At 40.3% G+C, this 19,609-nt stretch overlaps 2 protein-coding genes across 10 annotated transcripts in view; both read right to left on the bottom strand.

Moving 5' to 3' along the window:
- The window catches only part of SP140 (SP140 nuclear body protein), a 90,370-nt gene that overhangs the window by 37,222 nt on the left and 33,539 nt on the right, over positions 1-19,609 (bottom strand). For 3 of the 9 annotated variants that reach the window (XM_043445327.1, XM_043445323.1, XM_043445324.1), the window contains exons 10-16: positions 18,830-18,910; positions 14,221-14,322; positions 13,040-13,120; positions 10,773-10,856; positions 5,650-5,763; positions 3,219-3,272; positions 2,841-2,843 (exon numbers count right to left, since the gene is read on the bottom strand). In XM_043445327.1, the coding sequence (XP_043301262.1) occupies positions 2,841-2,843; positions 3,219-3,272; positions 5,650-5,763; positions 10,773-10,856; positions 13,040-13,120; positions 14,221-14,322; positions 18,830-18,910 (519 nt within the window). The remainder of the gene's footprint in view (positions 1-2,840; positions 2,844-3,218; positions 3,273-5,649; positions 5,764-10,772; positions 10,857-13,039; positions 13,121-14,220; positions 14,323-18,829; positions 18,911-19,609) is intronic. The other 6 variants (XM_043445326.1, XM_043445328.1, XM_043445325.1 and 3 more) reach the window with 6 other exon arrangements.
- On the bottom strand, positions 4,113-4,754 carry LOC122426421 (28S ribosomal protein S36, mitochondrial-like). The gene has a single exon (XM_043445348.1). It carries the CDS (start codon positions 4,695-4,697, stop codon positions 4,386-4,388), a length of 312 nt encoding a protein of 103 aa, XP_043301283.1. The 5' UTR covers positions 4,698-4,754; the 3' UTR covers positions 4,113-4,385.

A 19,609-nucleotide genomic window follows, 5' to 3' on the forward strand; every position in this document is an offset into this window, starting at 1 on the left:
CAACATGGATGGATTTGAAGGAAATTATGCTAAGTGAAATAAGTCAGATAGAGAAAGGCAAATACTGTATAATATAACTTCCATTTGGAATCTTAAAAATACAACAAACTAGTGAATGTAACAAAAATGATGCAGACTCACAGATATAGAGAATAAACTAATGCTTACTAGTGAGAAGAAGAGGGGAGGGGCAAATTAGGGGCAGAGAATTAAGAGGTATAAACTATTGGGTATACAATAAGCTATAAGAATATATTGTACATCATGGGGAATATAGCAAATATTTTATAATAACTATAAATGGAGTATAACCTTCAAAATTATATACCTATAACATATAATATTGTACATTAGCATATTTCATTTTTTAAAAAGTTGGTGTGATTCCTTGTAATTACTATTTCACATCACACACAAAGAGGTGAGTCTTTTGTAAATAATAGATTTAAACATTTAAAAATATTAAGTACTTCAAATATTTTAGAAGTATATGTAAGTATTTTTAAAATTTCAAGTTGGAAAATGTCTTTGCATATTGTAAACAAAACCTAGAAGCCATAAAGGAAAATCCTGATAGATCTTACTATATAAAATTTTCAAATTTCTCTAGGACAAAATATGTTATAAACAAACCTGAGAGAATAACATCAAATGAAATAAAATACTAACAGTATACATAGGCAAAGTTTAATGTATATACAAATATTCTTATGTTTGTTCAGTATGGTTTAAAAAAAAATAGCAATACTGGCAAGGCATACACACTATCCATTTTTAGAAGAAGGAAAACAAATAACCAATAACAAATGAAAAATCCTCAATTGCAATAAAAATGAGAGCAATGCAAATTAAAGCAGAATAAAATAAAACTTTTTACAGTTAAGTTGGCAAAATGTTAAATGTTTATAATCTCTCATGCATGATATACTGATTTAAAGTAAGGGAAATGTAACAGTATAAATAGATTTATGTGTTAGTATATAATGTGTTAGTATATATATACTATATACTATATTATATACTATATATATATACTATATACTATATATAATATATACTATAATATATAATACATTAGTATAATATATAATGTGTTAGTATATGATGTAAATATCTCAATACATGCATAGAAAAATCTGGAAAGATACACATCAATCAAAATTTATACAGATCATATATTTAAAAATTTTGAAAACAAGATTTGAAAAACTATAAATTGCTATTTTAAAAAATTGTAACCTAATGATATAAAGGTGAAACTCGGGGTTTTTGTTTGTTTCTGTATTGTCTTTTGAAAAGTTTTAGTTCTCTATTGTTACTATTATAAATTACCATAAACTTCATGGCTTAAAGCAATGCAAATGTGTTATCTTGCAGTTTGGAAGACCAGGAATCTGACACAAGTCTCACTGAGCTAAGATCAAGGCGTCTAGGGGCTTTGTTTCTTTCTGGAAGCTGTAGGGGATATTTGATTTCTTTACCTTTTCAAGTTTCTGAAGGCTGCCCACAGTTCTTGGATCACTGCTCCCTGCCTTATTCTCCAAAGCCAGTCACACTGTATCTCCTTTGATCATTATTCTATAGTCACATCTCCCTCTCTCCATAGCAGGAAAAGTTTTCTGATTTTAAGGACCCATGTGACTTGATTGGGGCCACCCAGATAATCTAGAAAAATCTCTCCATCTCAAAATCCTTTAACTTAATCACACCACCAGTGTGTCTTCTGCCAGGTAAAGTAACAGGTTACAGGCTCTAAGGACTAGAACAAGGACCTCTCTGTTTCTGTTGGTATAAATGTCTTAAGAATCTTCTATACCTCCCATGTATGTCATGAGGATCTCGTCCATTAGACGAGAGTCTCCTCCACAGACCTTTCTTGTAGACTCATATCCATTTTTCACTTCTGCTGAGATGGCTGAGGGTATCAATGGGTCACAAACTTAATCTCTTTGAAGAATAATTTGTGTGACTGAGTACTTTGATGTTGCACTACTTCTGGGACATTTGCAAAAAGTTAAATAGTGACGCTCCTGGTTGTCACTGCAGAGCATGTTTTCCTGACAGTGACTCTCCTAACTAGCAATTTTGCAATCTGAATAGGCTAAAAAATTTTTAAATCATCAAGTCCTGATTCCTTTTGTTTAGCAGCTCTTGCCTTGACTTACCTCTTTCCTTTCGTAGTTTACTCTAAGCAGCAACATGAAACCAGTTGCACCTTTACCATAGTAATTAGGAATCTCCTTAGCTATGTATCAAAAAAATTCTGCTTTCCACATAACTGCAGGACTTAATTTTGCTGAGCTTTCTGCCACTAAATAGTAAGGATCCCCTTTCCTTTTATTTTCAAAAACATGTTCCTTATTTCCTTTATGACACCTTTAGCCTCCATATTACTACTAACAGCTTTTTCATAATGATTTACATATTCTCTAAAATGACATAGATTTTTCCTACCATACTCTTCACTTTCAAGTCCTCACAGTCTTCAGCACCACATTTCTACTAACTGTTCAAGGCAATCTAGACATTTTTTATCGTTCTACTTAAAATTCTTATTACCCAAATTCCCTCTGCCCATTGCCCAAATTCAAAGCCACTTCCACATTTTTAGGAATGAATTATGGCTGCATCCCACTTCCAACAACCAAAATCCATATTACTCTTTTATTGGTACCACAGCAAATGACCACAAATTTAGTGGCTTAAAACAGTTCATTATCTTATAGTTATGTTGGTTAGAAGTCTGACAAGGGTCACTCTGGGCTAAAATCAAGGTTTCAGTAGGGCTTCATTCCTGTCTGAAGGCTGGAGAGGGAAATTTCTTTCCTTTCTTTTTTCACTTTCTGTTAACAGAAGCCATCAATATTCCTTATATTTTCCTTCCATCTGCAAAGCTGGCAATATTGCATCTCTTTGTGACTATCTTCCATAATCACTTCTTCCTCTCTTCACAGTCAGGAACAGTTCTTCATATTTTAAGGCCCACTTGATGATACTGAGTGCACCCAGAAAATGCAGGATAATCTCCACTGCCAAGATCCTTATCTTAATCATATGTATAAAATCCTTTTTGCCGTGTAAGATAACAGATTACAGGTTCCAGAGATTAGGATATAGACACCTTTATGGAGTTTTCATATTATTATATAATAATAATAAAACTGGCATTAAAAACTCATTTTAATATCAAAAGCAAATAAAATTGCATGCATTCTTACTTCTTCTCCTCTTGAGTTTTCTCACAGTAGAGTTGTTCCCAAGATCCGCCGTATCTAGAAAAAAACACATGGTGTGGAAACAAAAATAAATAAATAAAAGTTACAAATCTTAAGATGATTCATACTGCAGAAGGCTTGAATTTATAAAGGTGTTTGGGTTATCATCACTCTTTCTTTTTTTTTTTTTTTTTAAAGGTATGGAAGATAATTTATTTCACTTTGTGAGGCTTTACTTTCACAATTATACATACCCTTGGTACAGGAAGACCCTATCAAAATTCTATTAATTGCCTTAAGGTGAATAGGTTGATTTTATGAGACTTTCAGACAATTAAGTTTGAGAAAGTTTATGATTATCAGGATTTGTATACATAATCACAATCAAAACAAAGAGATAAGCCAAAGAACAAGACTTTCTTAACCTCCCTGAAAACATAATAAATTACAATTTCTGGTCAAATGTTATTCCTATGCTATATTCATTTTTATCTCATTTTCCATTTTATACTCTGGCATTTTCTGAATACAGGTTACATATAATGCTATGTGTTAACTCCCTGGTCTTAATACCACAAAGTCAACTGTTTTACCATGGGTATATTTTTATCATTTAGAGTAGGATATGCTTGTTAATAAGCCAGTTATGCTCCAGTAACTTTGTGAATGCAAAAACACTGAGAAGTAAGAACAAATAAAGGAGTTATTATTTCATGGATCCTCATTCAAGTTTAGGAAAATTACTTCCAGAAAGCTGCAATTCTGCCAAATATATTGTTTAAACAGAAACTGCAAGAAAAGTGAAATTACTGGAAGCCTTTGACGGTTCACTAGACATTGTGTGCTTTCAATAGTTCAACACTGTTATGCTTGATAATCAAAAGTAAATTAATAGGCTAACATTTTAAAATGTATACTTTAATTAAGGTATAAAGTATATAAACAATCAGGTAAGCTTCTAGAGAAGCTGACCAAGATACATAAATTAGGAGATATAAGTGTCCATCTAAATTTTCTATACTTCCTCTTTTTTTTTCTTTTTATAGAATATTTATTAAAGTTATTTAATATACAACTTTTCATTTGTCATTCTGGAAGTCCTTTTTTAGAAAGACTCTTCTAAAAGAAGAGTCTCATTGTCTCTTCTCATTGCAGCCTCATTGTCAGTGATTATTCCGGACCTCCACGCTGGATAAATTCAATTTCTTCTTTAGAGACAAGTTTCCGTCTGTATTTCTGAGCTAAAGTTTTTATTATCTCTGCAGTGTCTGGTGGACCCTGATGCATCAGCCAGTCTGGCGATTTACTTCCCTTAGAATGCTGCGAAATTGAGGAAGTATGAGATGGTAGTCCTGCTGATCGTAGAACTTCTGATACATTTGGTTTAGGATTGTCTCTTCTGTCAGGGAACCTTATTAATGGAGTATGTGGCTTGACTACCTGAACGACCCTGCTGGCAGACGCCATCTTGCTGCCCATCATGACTCCCGAGAAGGGGCAGCTTCAGGGGCGCTGGCGAGCCGCGGTTATAACAGGGTCACGCGCGGCTGGGGGCCTCATCTCTCTTTCTTGTAAAGGAATCAAACCTACTGAATTGAGACATGGGAGCCCGGGACCCTGGGTCTTCCATTGTTTCTTAATGGGACTTTGAAAAACATTCTTCAATATCTGTAAATTTCAGTTTACTCAGGGATGTTTGTCTAGTCCTTAAGAATTTTGTTAGGATGAAATAAGGCCCTATCCGCAAAAGTGAATAGTATCACTATATAAACAAGTGACATGCTGAAGAACATTTATCAAACATATGTGCTGGGTTAAGAATAGTTGATCTGAAGTCTTTCCTTCTGACAATTAAGTGGCAGGACTAGCTATTTTTTGAGACCTTCCTAAGATTGTGACAAAATGACACTATTATCTACTAATGGACATACACTTGACTTTCTTGGGTGACAGGGATAGAAATCACTGCAAATCACAAAACTTTGTTAGCAATATACTGATGTAATAAACAATAAACTGCCACTTTAAAGAGTGTGTTTCTCTTTGCAACACCATGGACTATAGCCTGCCAGGCAAGCATACTGGAGTGGGTTGGCATTCCCTTCTCTGGGGGATCTTCCCAACATAGGGATCAAATCCATGTTGCCTGCATTGCAGGCAGATTCTTTACCACCTGAGTCACCAGGGAAGCCCAATTAATACATCAACCATGTATAATCAACACAGGCCATCCCTTAAACACAATTTTATAATGATCTCTTGCTTTCCTGCTATTCCCAAAAGGATCAGGTCAAGCAAATGCAGAGATCAGGATACTGGGATAGACTGGAAGCCACCCATATTCCTTATTCCTTCCTTCCATCTGCCACCACCCTACCTGGGTCTGTGCTGCCAGTGGAGCCACCCCCACCTCACCGCCCTCAGGCAGCCTTACCTATCATGTCATCAGCTTGCGTACTTTCAGTTCTTCCTTCTGGACTTCTGGGCACATCTTTAGAGAAGCACATCACACAGGAGCACTTATTTCCAAACGTTGGTAGCTCTGTTCCTGGGTCAAAATCAAGGCTTATGAAGATTTTTTATTTCCCCAGTGATCCTCTTTTCTGAACCCCTTTTTGTTGATCCCCTTTTTTCTACTTCTTCCTCTGAAATCTTCCTTTGATGTTCCCCACATCTAACTCTTTAAGTCACCCTGTTTCCCTTTATCTGTTTATCTTTACCAGAACTTTGTTTCTGTTTTTTTTTTTTTTTTTAATTCATAATTACTTTGGCCGTTATAGGATAGTGGGCTAGAACTTAGCGCTTCTGAATCTTCTTCTGTATGCGTTTGGAGAGCTTCTAGTCTGCTAGATACTGAAGGGAAACAAGAACATTACTGTCTACAGATCCTGAGACAGTAATTAGGATAGAGTTCCTGGTGTTTTCATGTTGCACACTGATATTCTGAGCTAAGATAAACTGCTTTCTGGAAAAAAAGTACATCTGCTCCAGTAATCTCACCTGAGGTCCAACAGAACCATGTTTTTTCCCATCTTTTGTACCTCATCTGCTTTCTCTTTTGCCAACAAAGGTCCATCTAGTTAAGGCTGTGGTTTTTCCGGTAGTCATGTATGGATGTGAGAGTTGGACTATTAAGAAAGCTGAGCACTGAAGAATTGATGCTTTTGGACTGTGGTGTTGGAGAAGACTCTTGAGAGTCCCTTGGACTGCAAGGAGATCCAATCAGTCCATCTTAAAGGAGATCAGTCCTGGGTGTTCATTGGAAGGACTGATGTTGAAGCTGAAACTCCACCTGATGTGACGAACTGACTCATTTCAAAAGACCCTGATGCTGGGAAAGATTGAAGGCTGGAGGAGAAGGGAACAACAGAGGATGAGATGGTTGGATGGCATCACTGACTCATTGGACATGTGTTTGAGTAAACCCTGGAAGTTGGTGATGGACAGGGAGGCCTGGAGTGCCGCAGTCCACAGGGTCACAGAGTCGGACACAACTGAGCGACTGAACCGAACTGAACTGCTTTCTCTACTTTTCTTTTTCTACTTTAAGCTTTAAGATGAAAAAAATCTTATCCTTCTGGGAAAAACTGTCTTGAAAATTGCAAACCATAATTACCAGAACCAGTTTTAAATTTATCGCAATTGGCCAATGACTGTTTACATTACTAACCACATTTAAAACCAGCCAATTAAGGATGGCCTTACACTTATGAAAATCAGCCAATCAGCAACAGACACACTTCAGAAAGCCTGTCAGTGTGGCTAGATGCTAACCTAGTTATAAACATTCCTGTTTCTGAAAATCTTCTGTCCCTGAACTACATGCTTCCCAAAACTGTAAATAAAAACACAACATTGTAAATCTAACATACTGCGATAAAAATTAATTAAAAATAAATAAATAAAATTGGCAGTTTTCTTTTTTGAAAGACACTGAGTCCCATAAGCACAGTGCCTCCTCTCACCATGTGTCTTGCCAGCACAAGATATTGCATGATGACCTCTGCCTTCAAAAACAGAGCTCCCAGTGAGATCATCACGAAGACTTGTTTAGGGGTGTCTTTTGAGACCCTTGAACCAACAGATACAAACCTACAGCTTCTTGTGCATGACTCAGATTGTCTTCCTTATCCACTTGCAAGTGAAGCTGTCCCAAGAACAACTTGAGCTCTGACTTGTTTCTTTGAGGTTTTATAGAATTTATTTTAGTATTTAAAGGTGTGTATGAAATTAGATGTGAAATCATTGGACCTTTCGGTTTGGCAGCACAGCATTTAACAAATATTCTGTCAATGTGCTTATGCTTCCACTACTTCATTTACTCACTTTTCTTTTGTCTATTTTTTTTAAAAGTCTTATCTCATGTGTGTTTGTGTATTCCTGAGTTTCCCATGCTTTTTAATTATTAGAAGATAGTGATCCAAAGCAAATACATAGAGACACAGACTTGATAAATCTCCAACCCTTGCCAGCCCTAAAGACTAATTAGTGGGTGGGGCTCCATTAGACCATAGCCAATTTGTGCAAATATATTTGGTCACACTCGTCTTGGGTCTCTCACCAAAACCTTCATGAGGATATTTGACATTGTATTAATTTGTGAAAGAAAACCACTGTTTAGTACATAACTATTATCATGTAATTGATCATATGTTTCCTTTCTCATCTCTGTTTGGTTGATGAGTTCAATGCCTCACTTACGAGCAGGACACCATTCATACTTATGATTGGGTGTAGTGGCCTCTTTGTTTGTCATGGGTTTGTCTCTGCCGAAGTCACAAGCTCCCACTGGCAGAACTTTCACTTCCTCTTTGTACTCTCAGTATGAGTCTAACTATTGCATGTAATAAACAGCAAATTCTTACAAAAGGTATCTTTGGGTTTCAGTGGGGAATTTTTGGTATGTCAAAAGTAAATGACTCATTTAATAATATTTCCGTAAAAGAAACTCCTAAAAATTTAATAGGTAGGGCTTTATCCTGCAAATGAAACTATATTAAATGTATTAAGAAGTGCTAACTTCCACTGGAGAAGGGAATGGCAAACCACTTCAGTATTCTTGCCTTGAGAACCCCATGAACAGTATGAAAAGGCAAAAAGATAGGACACTGAAAGATGAACTCCCCAGGTCAGTAGGCGCCCAATATGATACTGGAGATCAGTGGAGAAATAACTTAAAAAAGAATGAAGGGATGGTGCCAAAGCAAAAACAACACCAGGTTGTGGATGTGACTGGTGATAGAAGCATGATCTAATGCTGTAAAGAGCAATATTGCATAGGAACCTGAAATGTTAAGTCCATGAATCGAGGCAAATTGGAAGTGGTCAAACAGGAGATGGCAAGAGTGAATGTCGACATTCGAGGAATCAGCAAACTAAAATGGACTGGAATGGGTGAATTTAACTCAGATGACCATTTTATCTACTACTGTGGGCAGGAATCCCTTAGAAGAAATGGAGTAGCCATCATGGTCAACAAAAGAGTCCGAAATGCAGTACTTGGATGCAATCTCAAAAACGACAGAATGATTTCTGTTTGTTTCCAAGGCAAACCATTCAACGTCACGGTAATCCAAGCCTATGCCCTAACCAGTAACGCTGAAGAAGCTGAAGTTGAACGGTTCTATGAAGACCTACAAGACCTTTTGGAACTAACACCCAAAAAAAGGTGTCCTTCTCATTATAGGGGACTGGAATGCAAAAGTAGGAAGTCAAGAAACACCTGGAGTAATGGGCAAGTTCGGCCTTGGAGTACAGAATGAAGCAGGGCAAAGGCTACTAGAGTTTTGCCAAGAGAACGCACTGGTCATAGCAAACACCCTCTTCCAACAACATGAGAAGACTCTACACATGGACATCACCAGATGGCCAACACACACAGTTGTGTCCAACTCTTTGTGACTCCATGGACTGCAGTACGCCAGCCTCCCTGTACATCACCAACTCCCAGAGCTTGTTCAAATTCATGTCCATCGAATCAGTGATGCCATCCAACCATATCATTCTCTGTCATCCCCTTCTCCTCCCACCTTCAATCTTTCCCAGCATCAGGGTCTTTTCCATGGGGCAGTTCTTCATATCAGGTGACCAAAGTATTGGAGTTTCAGCTTCAACATCAGTCCTTCCAACGAATATTCAGGAATTATTTCCTTTAGGATGGACTGGTTGGCTCTCCTTGCAGTACAAGTGACTCTCAAGAGTCTTCTCCAACACCACAGTTCAAAAGCATCAATTCTTCGGTGCTCAGCTTTCTTTATAGTCCAACTCTCACATCCATACATGCCTACTGGAAAACCATAGCTAGACAGACCTTCATTGGCAAAGTAATGTCTCTGCTTTTTAACATGCTGTCTAGGCTGGTCATAGCTTTTCTTCCAAGAAGCAAATGTCTTTTAATTTCATGTCAGCAGTCACCACCTGCAGTGATTTTGGAGCCCCCCAAAACACTGTTTCCATTGTTTCCCAATCTATTTGCCATGAAATGATGGGACCAGATGCCATGATCTTAGCTTTCTGAATGTTGAGTTTTAAGCCAACTTTTTCACTCTCTTCTTTCACTTTCATCAAGAGGCTCTTTAGTTGTTCACTTTCTGCCATAACGGTGGTATCATCTGCATATTTGAGGTTATTGATATTTCTCCCGGCACTCTTGATTCCAGCTTGTGTTTCATCCAGCCCAGCATTTCTCATGATGTAGTCTGCATATAAGTTAAATAAGCAGAGTGACAATATATAGCCTTGACATACTCCTTTTCCTATTTGAAACCAGTCTGTTGTTCCATGTCCAGTTCTAACTGTTACTTCTTGACCTGCATACAGACTTCTCAAGAGGCAGGTCAGGTGGTCTGGTATTCCCATCTCTTGAAGAATTTTCCACAGTTTGTTGTGATCCACATAATCAAAGGCTTGGGCTTAGTCAATAAAGCAGAAGTACATGTGTTTTTGGAACTCTCTTGCTTTTTTGATGATCCAATGGACGTTGGCAATTTGATTTCTGGTTCCTCTGCCTTTCCTAAATCCAGCTTGAACATCTGGAAGTTCACTTCCTTACTAAATCATGACCTAATATTATTTGGTGATAAATATTATCTTTAAAATAAAATAAAATTGAGACAAAAGATAATAAAGAAAAATAAGATACCAGGCTGGTTATGCAGTGACTGCTTCAGATTTCCTTGTAGAGTTCATTCCCTTACAGAAAGCAAAACTATCTCAAGTAACTGAATGTAGAACCTTCTCTGTGGTTGTGGTTGTTGTTGTTAAGTCTCTAAGTCATGTCCAACTCTTTGCGACCCCTTGGACTGTAGTCCACCAGGGTCTTCTGTCCATAGGATTTCCCAGGCAAGAATACTGGAGTATTTTTCCAGTTCCTCCTCTAGGGGATCTGCCCAAACCAGGGATTGAACCCATGTCTCCTTTCCATGTGGCACCTTGTATTTCTTCTGTGTGCACATGTGAAGGGGAGTAGGGTAGGAAGGGAAATTGAAAGAGGGAGATCTTCCTCTCCGTAGACAGAAAAGATTCAATTAGTTAAATGGGAGTTGAAATTGTGAATACCTTCTCCATCATATAGTGGTTGACTGGGCAGCTCGTCTTGTTCTTCTATGTCAGTCATTTGGGAAGCTTCAGGATCACGTGATACTGAAAAGAAATGAGAAATGGTATACAGGAATTTATTTCCATGCAGGAATAGAGATACAGATGTACAGAATGGACTTGTGGACCCAGGGATAGGGAAGGGGGAGGTTGAACTAATTGGGAGATCAGGATTGACCAGGATATACTACCATGTGTAAAATAGATAGTGGGAAGGTGCTATATAACACAGAGAGCTCAGCTCTGTGATGACCTAGGCTGGTGGGATGGCAGGAGGTGGACATGGAAGGGACATCAGAGAGGGGATATATGTATACATATGAATAATTCACTTCATTGTACAACAGAGACTAACACAACATTGTAAAGCAATTATACTCCACTTTAAAAAAAAGAAAGAAGGAAATGAGCTGAGCTAGGATGTTCAGAGCACAGGTGAGCTGCCCTTTGGGAAAAAGGACATCTGCTCCAAGGACCACACCTGAGATCCAACGGAGCCTGTTCTGCCTCTGTTTCCACTTCATTCACCTCATTCTCCTGCCCTCTGCTTCTCAGTTTCCTATCAATAGACCTGCCTCTTAACATTTCTGCTTCTGCACTAGGAGAATAATTGTGTATAATTATAAAGATGTATCTTTGATTTTGTGTGCTCTACCCCCCCCCCCAACATCCCCTATCTTTATGTTTTTTCCTCAATGATGATCTTGAGTTCTCATTTTTTGCTTATTCTCTCCAGCTGTATTCCTCTAGGTCTCTCAAATCCTATTGTCGTTGTTTAGTTGCCAAGTCGTGTCCAAGTTTTTTGATCCCATGGGCTATAGCCCACAGTCTTCTCTGTCCATGTGGTTTTTCAGGCAAGAGTACTGGAATGGGTTGCCATTTCTTTCTCCAAGAGATCTTTCCAACTCAGAGATCAAACCTACATCTCCTGAATTGGCAGGTGAATTCTTTACCACCGAGCCACAGGGGAAGCCCCCAAATCCTGTAGCAGAATTCATTTCTTGCCTCACTCTCTCTCTCTTAATCTCTTCCACTCCCTACTGACAGTCTTTATTTGAGAAGTGGAAGGCTCTCTGGTTTGGGCTCTGTTCTATTGTAATTGAGATGTTGCAGGTCTCCCTTTGGACTCCCATCATATGATGACACTGACTTCCTACAAGCCTCACACAGCCACCACCCGTATTGAGATACTCAGGACACTGGTCTTCACCCTTCCTCCTACTTTGATCTCAAGGGAAAAACAAATATTCTTTTTTCTCTGCTTCTGTATTCTAATTGCTAAGGAAAGATAATAACAGTTTCCCTGGCTAAGAACTAAAATTTTGTGAGGAAATCTCACTTGCCAAAGTACTTTGAAAAAGAATAAAGCACTAGAAGTGAAAGTCACTCAGTCATGTTTGACTCTTTGCGACCCCATGGACTATACAGTCCATGAAATTCTCCCAGCTGGAATACTGGAATGGGTAGCCATTCCCTTCTCCAGGGGATCTTCCCAATCCAGGGATCAACCCAGGTCTCCACATTGCAGGCAGATTCTTTACCAGCTGAACCACAAGGGAAGACCAAGAATACTGGAGTGGGTAGCCTACCCCTTCTCCAGCGGATCTTCCTAACTTAGGAATCGAACCAGAGTCTCCTGCATTGCAGGTGGGTTCTTTACCAACTGAGCTATCAGGGAAGCCCAATAAAGCACTATATAATCCAATAATCTGATGAAGAATATGTGGCAAAAACTGCTTGTGGGCTTAGAGTCATTGGTCTTTCTTTCTGACAAGTAGATCTCAAGGACCAAGTTTCTTTGGAAGTCAATCCAAAGTTATAACAAAATAATATTACCATTAAACACTAGATAAATACCTACCTTTTATTCTTTATAGGAAATAAGAGGTGCCCAGGAGTTAGAATCATAATATTGAGTCTTGAGTGTAAACAAGCATAAAGATTATGGAGGAAAAACAGACTCTTTAGGACTGATTTACTACAACAGAGGAGGAGATGGTTGGATGGCATCGCTGACTCAATGGATACGAGTTTAAGCAAGCTCCAGGAGATGGTGAAGGACAGGGAGGCCTGGCTTGCTGCAGTCCATGGGGTCACACAGAGCTGGAGACAACTGAGTGATTCAACAACAACTCCAACATGAGGAGGGAACCAGGGTCGTGCTATTCAGCTCTGAATTCAGACATCTGACAGCCTGCAGCTCAGGGCTGACAATCCCCCTTCCTTACCTGGCTCATATCTTGGTGGGGAGCTCGGGGCTTCCTGGGGCTCTTCTTTCTCACGGATCACATAACAGGCATTGTTATCCTCTGCAGAAAGGAATGAAACCCCTCAGAGGTCTCAGTATACAACCAGGGAAAATCATGGCAAAAAAACCCCCAAAACCTCATGGTGAAGACACAGGAAGCTCAGTTCTCTCCTGGGTGAGGCTGTCCTTGTCCCAGACCATCTTGGTCTGCCCTTGGAGTTCCCCTGACCTGCAGGGTAGCTCCCTCCCATCATTACCACTGGAGGCTGAGAACCAGCCACCATCTCCCACACTCCCTACACATCTAATTCTCTTTCTCCTTCTTCCTCTTCCCGTTGACTCTGCATAGTTTTCTGTCTCTGCCCTTGTTTCCTCTGCCAGTGTCTCTAGATGCTTCTCTTTGTTTTTGTGTGTGATGTTTCCTCTGCTCCTGTCTCTCTTTTATTTTTTTTCTTTCAGCCTTGACACTGCTCTTTATTGCCTTTCCCCATCCCATTCTTCCCTCCGTTTTCACATGGACCACAGGGGCCAAAAGCTTCCCCTCATCAGCTTTAGTCTAAGAATCCTATATCACCTTTCTAAATCGCAAGCCTACTCATCACTCACAAAACTTATTTCCGTGTTCCTAGGACTTCCAGAAGGAAGGTGAAAATGATTTCCTTGCCTCAGTGGCCATAACCTGCTGACAACTGGATTTTTATATGCACTTAAAGTCACCCAAGTTCTAACCCTGGTCGGGAAGATCCCCTGAAGAATGAAATGACAACCCACTCTGGTATTCTTGCCTGGAAAATTCCATAGACAGAGGAGCCTGGCGGGCTACAGTCCATGGGGTTGGAAAGAGTTGGACATGACTGAGCACACACACACACACACACACACACACACACACACAGAGTCACCCAGGCACTCCTACTTTGGGACCCCTGCCCACCTCTGGCACATGCTGTCTCCCTACCTTCTCCACCCAGGGGTGCTCTCCCCACTCAGCTCCACTCACCTTTAACCTTAGTATCTCTCACAGTTTGGGGAAAAACAAAACAGAAAATCAACACAATTTCTTATGTATGTATGTGAACATGAAGAAGAGAATGGCAAGATGAGAGAAGGGGAGATTTTTTCCCATTTATTGAGGCAATTGGGAATTTAAAACATAATTACCTCCTCCCTCTGCTGGTAGTAGGCTGAGCACCTCCTCAGCTTTTCCTTCAGGAGGTATTTGGGGAGCTTTGGGATCACAGGTCACTGCAGAGAAACAAGGACCTGATGGGCGTGGAGGGCGATCAGAGACAGACCTCAGCGGGCTCGTGCCGACACGATGGGACAGTGGTATGTCTGCTCCAAGCTCTGCTCCTGGGAGCCCCAGGCTGTCTGTTTCTCTGCCATCTGCTGGCGCCCCTTCTCCTTCTCACTCCCTCTCAGTGTCCTGCCCACAGTTCCACCTCCACGCAGCTCTGTTTCCTCGATGTGCATCTGTTTGATTGTCTGGGTTTCTCTCCTCATGTCTTGTTTTCATGTCTTGGGGTTTCCTGTTTCCTTGTTTTTCAGTGATAGTGTGTCTCTTTTCCTCTGTTATCCATTCTAGTTTTCTTACGCAAGATCACTTAAAGTCCAAGTGGTTGGTCCATTTCCATGCTCCCTGTTTCTCAGTGATTTCCATTCCCTCCCCACCAGCATTACTTTTTCCTTAACTAAAACCTCCTGGACTCTGGTTCACTTCTTCAAGAACCTGCAGAACTCCCTGGGCTTCCTCTTCCTCTTCTGACCACATGACCCCACCTTGACTGCCAGCTGGCTTCGAACACCGCTGTCTTCAGGGACACACCCAGGATGCTGGTGCCCACCCTTCCTTTTCTACCTTGCCCTTGCAAAAATAACTGCCCTGCCCTTGCAAAAATAACTCTGTGCTTTATTTCCACAGCCATAAAATAGAGGTTGCGACAGTGTGCACACCTGTCTTTTGGTTTTGTGAAGATAAGAGGAGGGCTTGCACAACCCAGTAATCTGGTGCAGAATGTAAGGAAATGTGCATACCTGGTTTCCCAACCTTATTCTCTTTCTCATTCTCACCCTTTTCATGCATCTCTGCTTCTTCTATTTCTACCTCAGTCAGTGTCTTGCTGTTGGAATGTCTTGCTATTTCCTTTGTCCTGATTTGTTTCTTTTCCCATGTCTGTTCCCACCTCCCTTTTCTCCTCCTTCCTTCCCTGATGCTGATCTTTACATCCTCGCCCCATCTCTCAAACTGCTGTTTTCTAAAACTAAGGATCCAAAAAGGTATCTCTGAGATGGTATATAACTTCCATGTGAGGGATTCCTTGGTGGTCCAGTGGTTAAGAATCCACCTTCTAATGCAGAGGATGTGGGTTTGATCCCTGGTCGAGGAACTAAGATCCTGCATGCCAAGGGGCCACTAAGCTCATGAGCTGTAACTACAGAGCCCACGTGCTCTGGAGTCCACAGGCCACAACTAGAAAGAAACCCAAACATTGCAATGAAGGTCCCACATGCCACAAGTAAGATCCAATGCACTCAAAACTATATAAAGAACTAAGTAAATATAATTGGCATGTGGTTTCACCAATTAGTGAGCAGATTAGACAGTGGAATGGACCAAAAAAACTGTTCCCAGCACAGGGCTAAGTGTGTGGAAAAGGCTCAGATGAGAAAAATTCAACAAAGCTGAAATTACTGCAAAGTTTTACACGTACTTTAGAAGTCACTGCAGGAGAGGCACACACAAGACTGGAGCCATGGAAAGGAAAATAAGGGAAGGATTTACTCCTTATGACAACAGGAAGTACTGATTTAAGGTAGGCATGTGAGATAAGCCAATTTGCCTTTTCAAAGGGTCATCTAGGTGAGTTGGAGAGGATGGATGTGGTGGGAGGATGACTAGGGGAAGGTATGAGACTAGATAGAGATTGTTGCTCTGGCTCTGGTTCCAGAGAGAAGAGAGATCTGATGAGGGCTTTTGTGTTGAGAGCGGCAAGCAATGGATGAGCAGGAGACATGTTCAAGGTGTAGCTGATTAAACTGGATGATTGATGGGTTGTGTGAATTGAAGGAGGGGGAAGAGACACTGATGATCCCTAGGTGTCTGCCTAAAGAACGGAACAGTAGAGTTTCATAATGAAACAAAGAACACCAGGAAAGGAGGCAGATGCAGTTTCAAGAAAGATGATCCATGCAACTAAGGAAGTGTCTACTACTGAAGTTTCCCAAAACCATCCAAATGGAGCAGTCTCTCAGATCCCTGTACAAATATATTCAAGCACTTAGATGAATGAGCCTAAAAGACAAGTCTGGGCCAGAGATAGGAATTTGGGGATCATTAAGTTATAGATGGAAGTAGACAAGAATGGCTGAGGAGAGACCCCTTGCCTCAGAGGCTATTACAGGTACCACTTTGATCATTGGGGTAATCTGAAATCAGTCCTGAATACTCATTGGAAGGACTGAAGCTGAAACTCCAATACTTTGGCCACCTGATGTGAAGAACTTTCTTATGGGAAATGACCCTGATGCTGGGAAAGACTGAAGGCAGGAGGAAGAGGGGACAACAGAGGATGAGATGGTTGAGTGGCATCACTGACTCGATGGTCATGAGTTTGAACAAGCTCTGGGAGTTGGTGATGGACAGGGAAGCCTGGCATGCTGCAGTCCATGGGGTTGCAAAGAGTTGGACACGACTGAGTGACTGAACTGAACTGAAGTGAAAACTCATTGCTAACACGTTCAACTCCTAGTTTTAGAAGTTGCCTCCATGCAGCAACCCTTCTTTCAGTTCCCACAACGTCCCCAGCTGTCTTCTCCATCCCTTGTACATGGTTTTCCCTCTCTACAGATGTTTCACTCATTCTCCTTTATCTTTTTGTCTATGTATAACTGTCATGCTTTCCTCCACTCTTTCTACTTCTTAGCACTTTCCCTTTTAGGGTCTTTCTCTTCATATCACTTTCTCTACCTTTTAAACTCTGTACCTTGTTTGATTACTAAGTTTAACTCCTTTCTTCTGGGAAATCATTTCCTTGCTTCTATCTCTTCTCTCTAATTGTTAACTTTCTGTTTGCAATGCTAAAATTTAAATCTAAAAGTTAAAATTCCAGCCTTTCTGTTTACTTTGTCCATCTCACATATTCCTCCTCCATATTGTCAAAGTTCTCATCTTCTGCCACTGAAAAATGAGCATGAATCTTTCCTTCCCTTTGGCAGGCTAATTTCAAAAGTCTTTCGCATGAATTCTCTGTATTATGATTATTCTCACTATGTCCATGTTCTTGGGACAATCTTAGTGAAAGCAGGTTGAAAATTATCTCCCTTCCCTAATAGCATATTGCAGCCTGGTTCTATTTAGATTTCATGTCCATTTATTTCTTAATTATTATTGGAGTATAGTTGATTTAAAATATTGTATTAGTTTAAGGTACCCAGGAAAGTGAATCAGTTATACATATACATATATCCACTCTTTTTTAAGATTCTTTTTCCATATAGGTCATAATAAAGTATTGAGTAGAGTTCTTTGTGCTATACAATAGATTCTTATTATTTATCTATTTTATATATGGTAGGTGGCTCTAGTGGTAAAGAATCTGTCTGCCATTCAGGAGACATAAGAGATGAGGATTAGATCCTTGGGTTGGGAACCCGATCCTGTAGTCTTGCCTGGAAAATTCCATGGACAGAGGAGCCTAGCGGGCTACAGTCCATGGGGTTACAAAGAGTCGGACTCAAATGAGTGACTGAGTACACACACATATGTCAATCCCAATCTCCCAATTCCCTGTGTGAGGCTGAGCCTCACATGGCCACTACCTGCAATGAGATACTCGGGACACAGGTGAGTCTTTGTCCTTCCTTCTACTTTGATCTCAGGGAAAAACAAGTATCATTTTTCTATGTTTCCATATCCTAATCTCTAAGGAGAAATAATAACTGTTTCCCTGGCTAAATCCTAAAGTTTTGTAAGGAAATCGTGTTTGCCAAAGTACTTAGAAAAGAATAAAGCACTATATAATCCAATAGCTTGATAAAAAACAAAAAGTATGTGGCAATAACTGTCTTGTGAGATTTTGGGTCATTGGTTTTTCTTTCTGACAAGTAGATCTCAAGGACCATTTTCCTCTGGAAGCCTATCCAATGTTATGAAAATATATTACTAATAGTATTATTGTTAAATACTAGATAAATATCTATCTTTATTCTTCATAGGAATAAAGGGTACTCAAGAGTTAAAACCACAATATCAAATCTTTAGTGTAAATAAACATAAAGATTGTGGAGGATAAAAGACTTTCTTTAGGACTGGCCTACTACAACATGGAGAAGGAAATGGCAACCCACTCCAGTATTCTTGCCTGGAAAATTCCAAGGACTGAGGAGCCTGGTAGGCTACAGTCCATGGGGCCGCAAAAAGTCGGACACGACTGAGCGACTCCACTCCACTACAACATGACGGCTTCCCTGGTGGCTCAGATGGTAAAGAATCTGCCTCCAATGCAGAAGACCTGGTTCTATCTCAAGGTCAGGAACATCCCCTGGAGAAGGAAATGGCAACCCACTCCAGTATTCTTGCCTGTGGAATTCCATGGATAGAGGAGCCTGGTGGGCTACAGTCCATGGGTTTGCAAAGAGTTGGACAGGATGGAGCGACTAACATTTCACTTTAAGTGGGAACTCATCTGTTATAACCAGAGTCATGTTGTTCAGCTCTGAATTCAGACATCTGACAGCCTGCAGCTCAGGGTGGACAATCCCCCTTCCTTACCTGGCTCATATCTTGGTGGGGGGCTTGGGGCTTCCTGGGGCTCTTCTTCATCACAGACCCCATAACAGGCATTGTTATCCTCTGCAGAAAGGAATGAAATCCCTCTGAGGTCTCAGTATACAACCAGGGGAAATCATGGCAAAAAAAAAAAAAAACCTCATGGTGAAGACATGGGAAACTCAGTTCTCTCCTGGGTGGGACTGTCTATGTCCCAGATCATTATGGTCTGCCCTTGGAGTTCCCCTGACCTGCAGGGTAACTCCCTCCCATCATTACCACCGGAGGCTGAAAATCAGCCACCATCTCCTGCACTCCCTACACATCTAATTCTCTTTCTCCTTCTTCCTCTTCCCGTTGACTCTGCATAGTTTTCTGTCTCTGCCCTTGTTTCCTCTGCCAGTGTCTCTAGATGCTTCTCTATGTTTTTGTGTGTGATGTTTCCTCTGCTCCTGTCTCTCTTTTATTTTTTTTCTTTCAGCCTTGACACTGCTCTTTATTGCCTTTCCCCATCCCATTTTCCCCTCCATCTTCCCATGGACCACAGGGCCAGAAAGCCTCCCCTTACCAGCTCTATTCTAAGAATCCTACACCACCTTTCTAAATCACAAGCCTGTCCATCATTCACAAAACTTATTTCCATGTTCCTAGGACTTCTGTAAGGAAGCTGAAAGTGATCTCCTTGCCTCAATGGCCAAATTGGATTTTTTAAATTAATTTATTTATTTTGATTGGAGGATAATTACTTTGCAAAATCGTGGTGGTTTTTGCCATATGCCAATG

This window comes from Cervus canadensis, chromosome 24, assembly GCF_019320065.1.
Source record: "Cervus canadensis isolate Bull #8, Minnesota chromosome 24, ASM1932006v1, whole genome shotgun sequence".
Taxonomy (NCBI): Eukaryota; Metazoa; Chordata; class Mammalia; order Artiodactyla; family Cervidae; genus Cervus; species Cervus canadensis.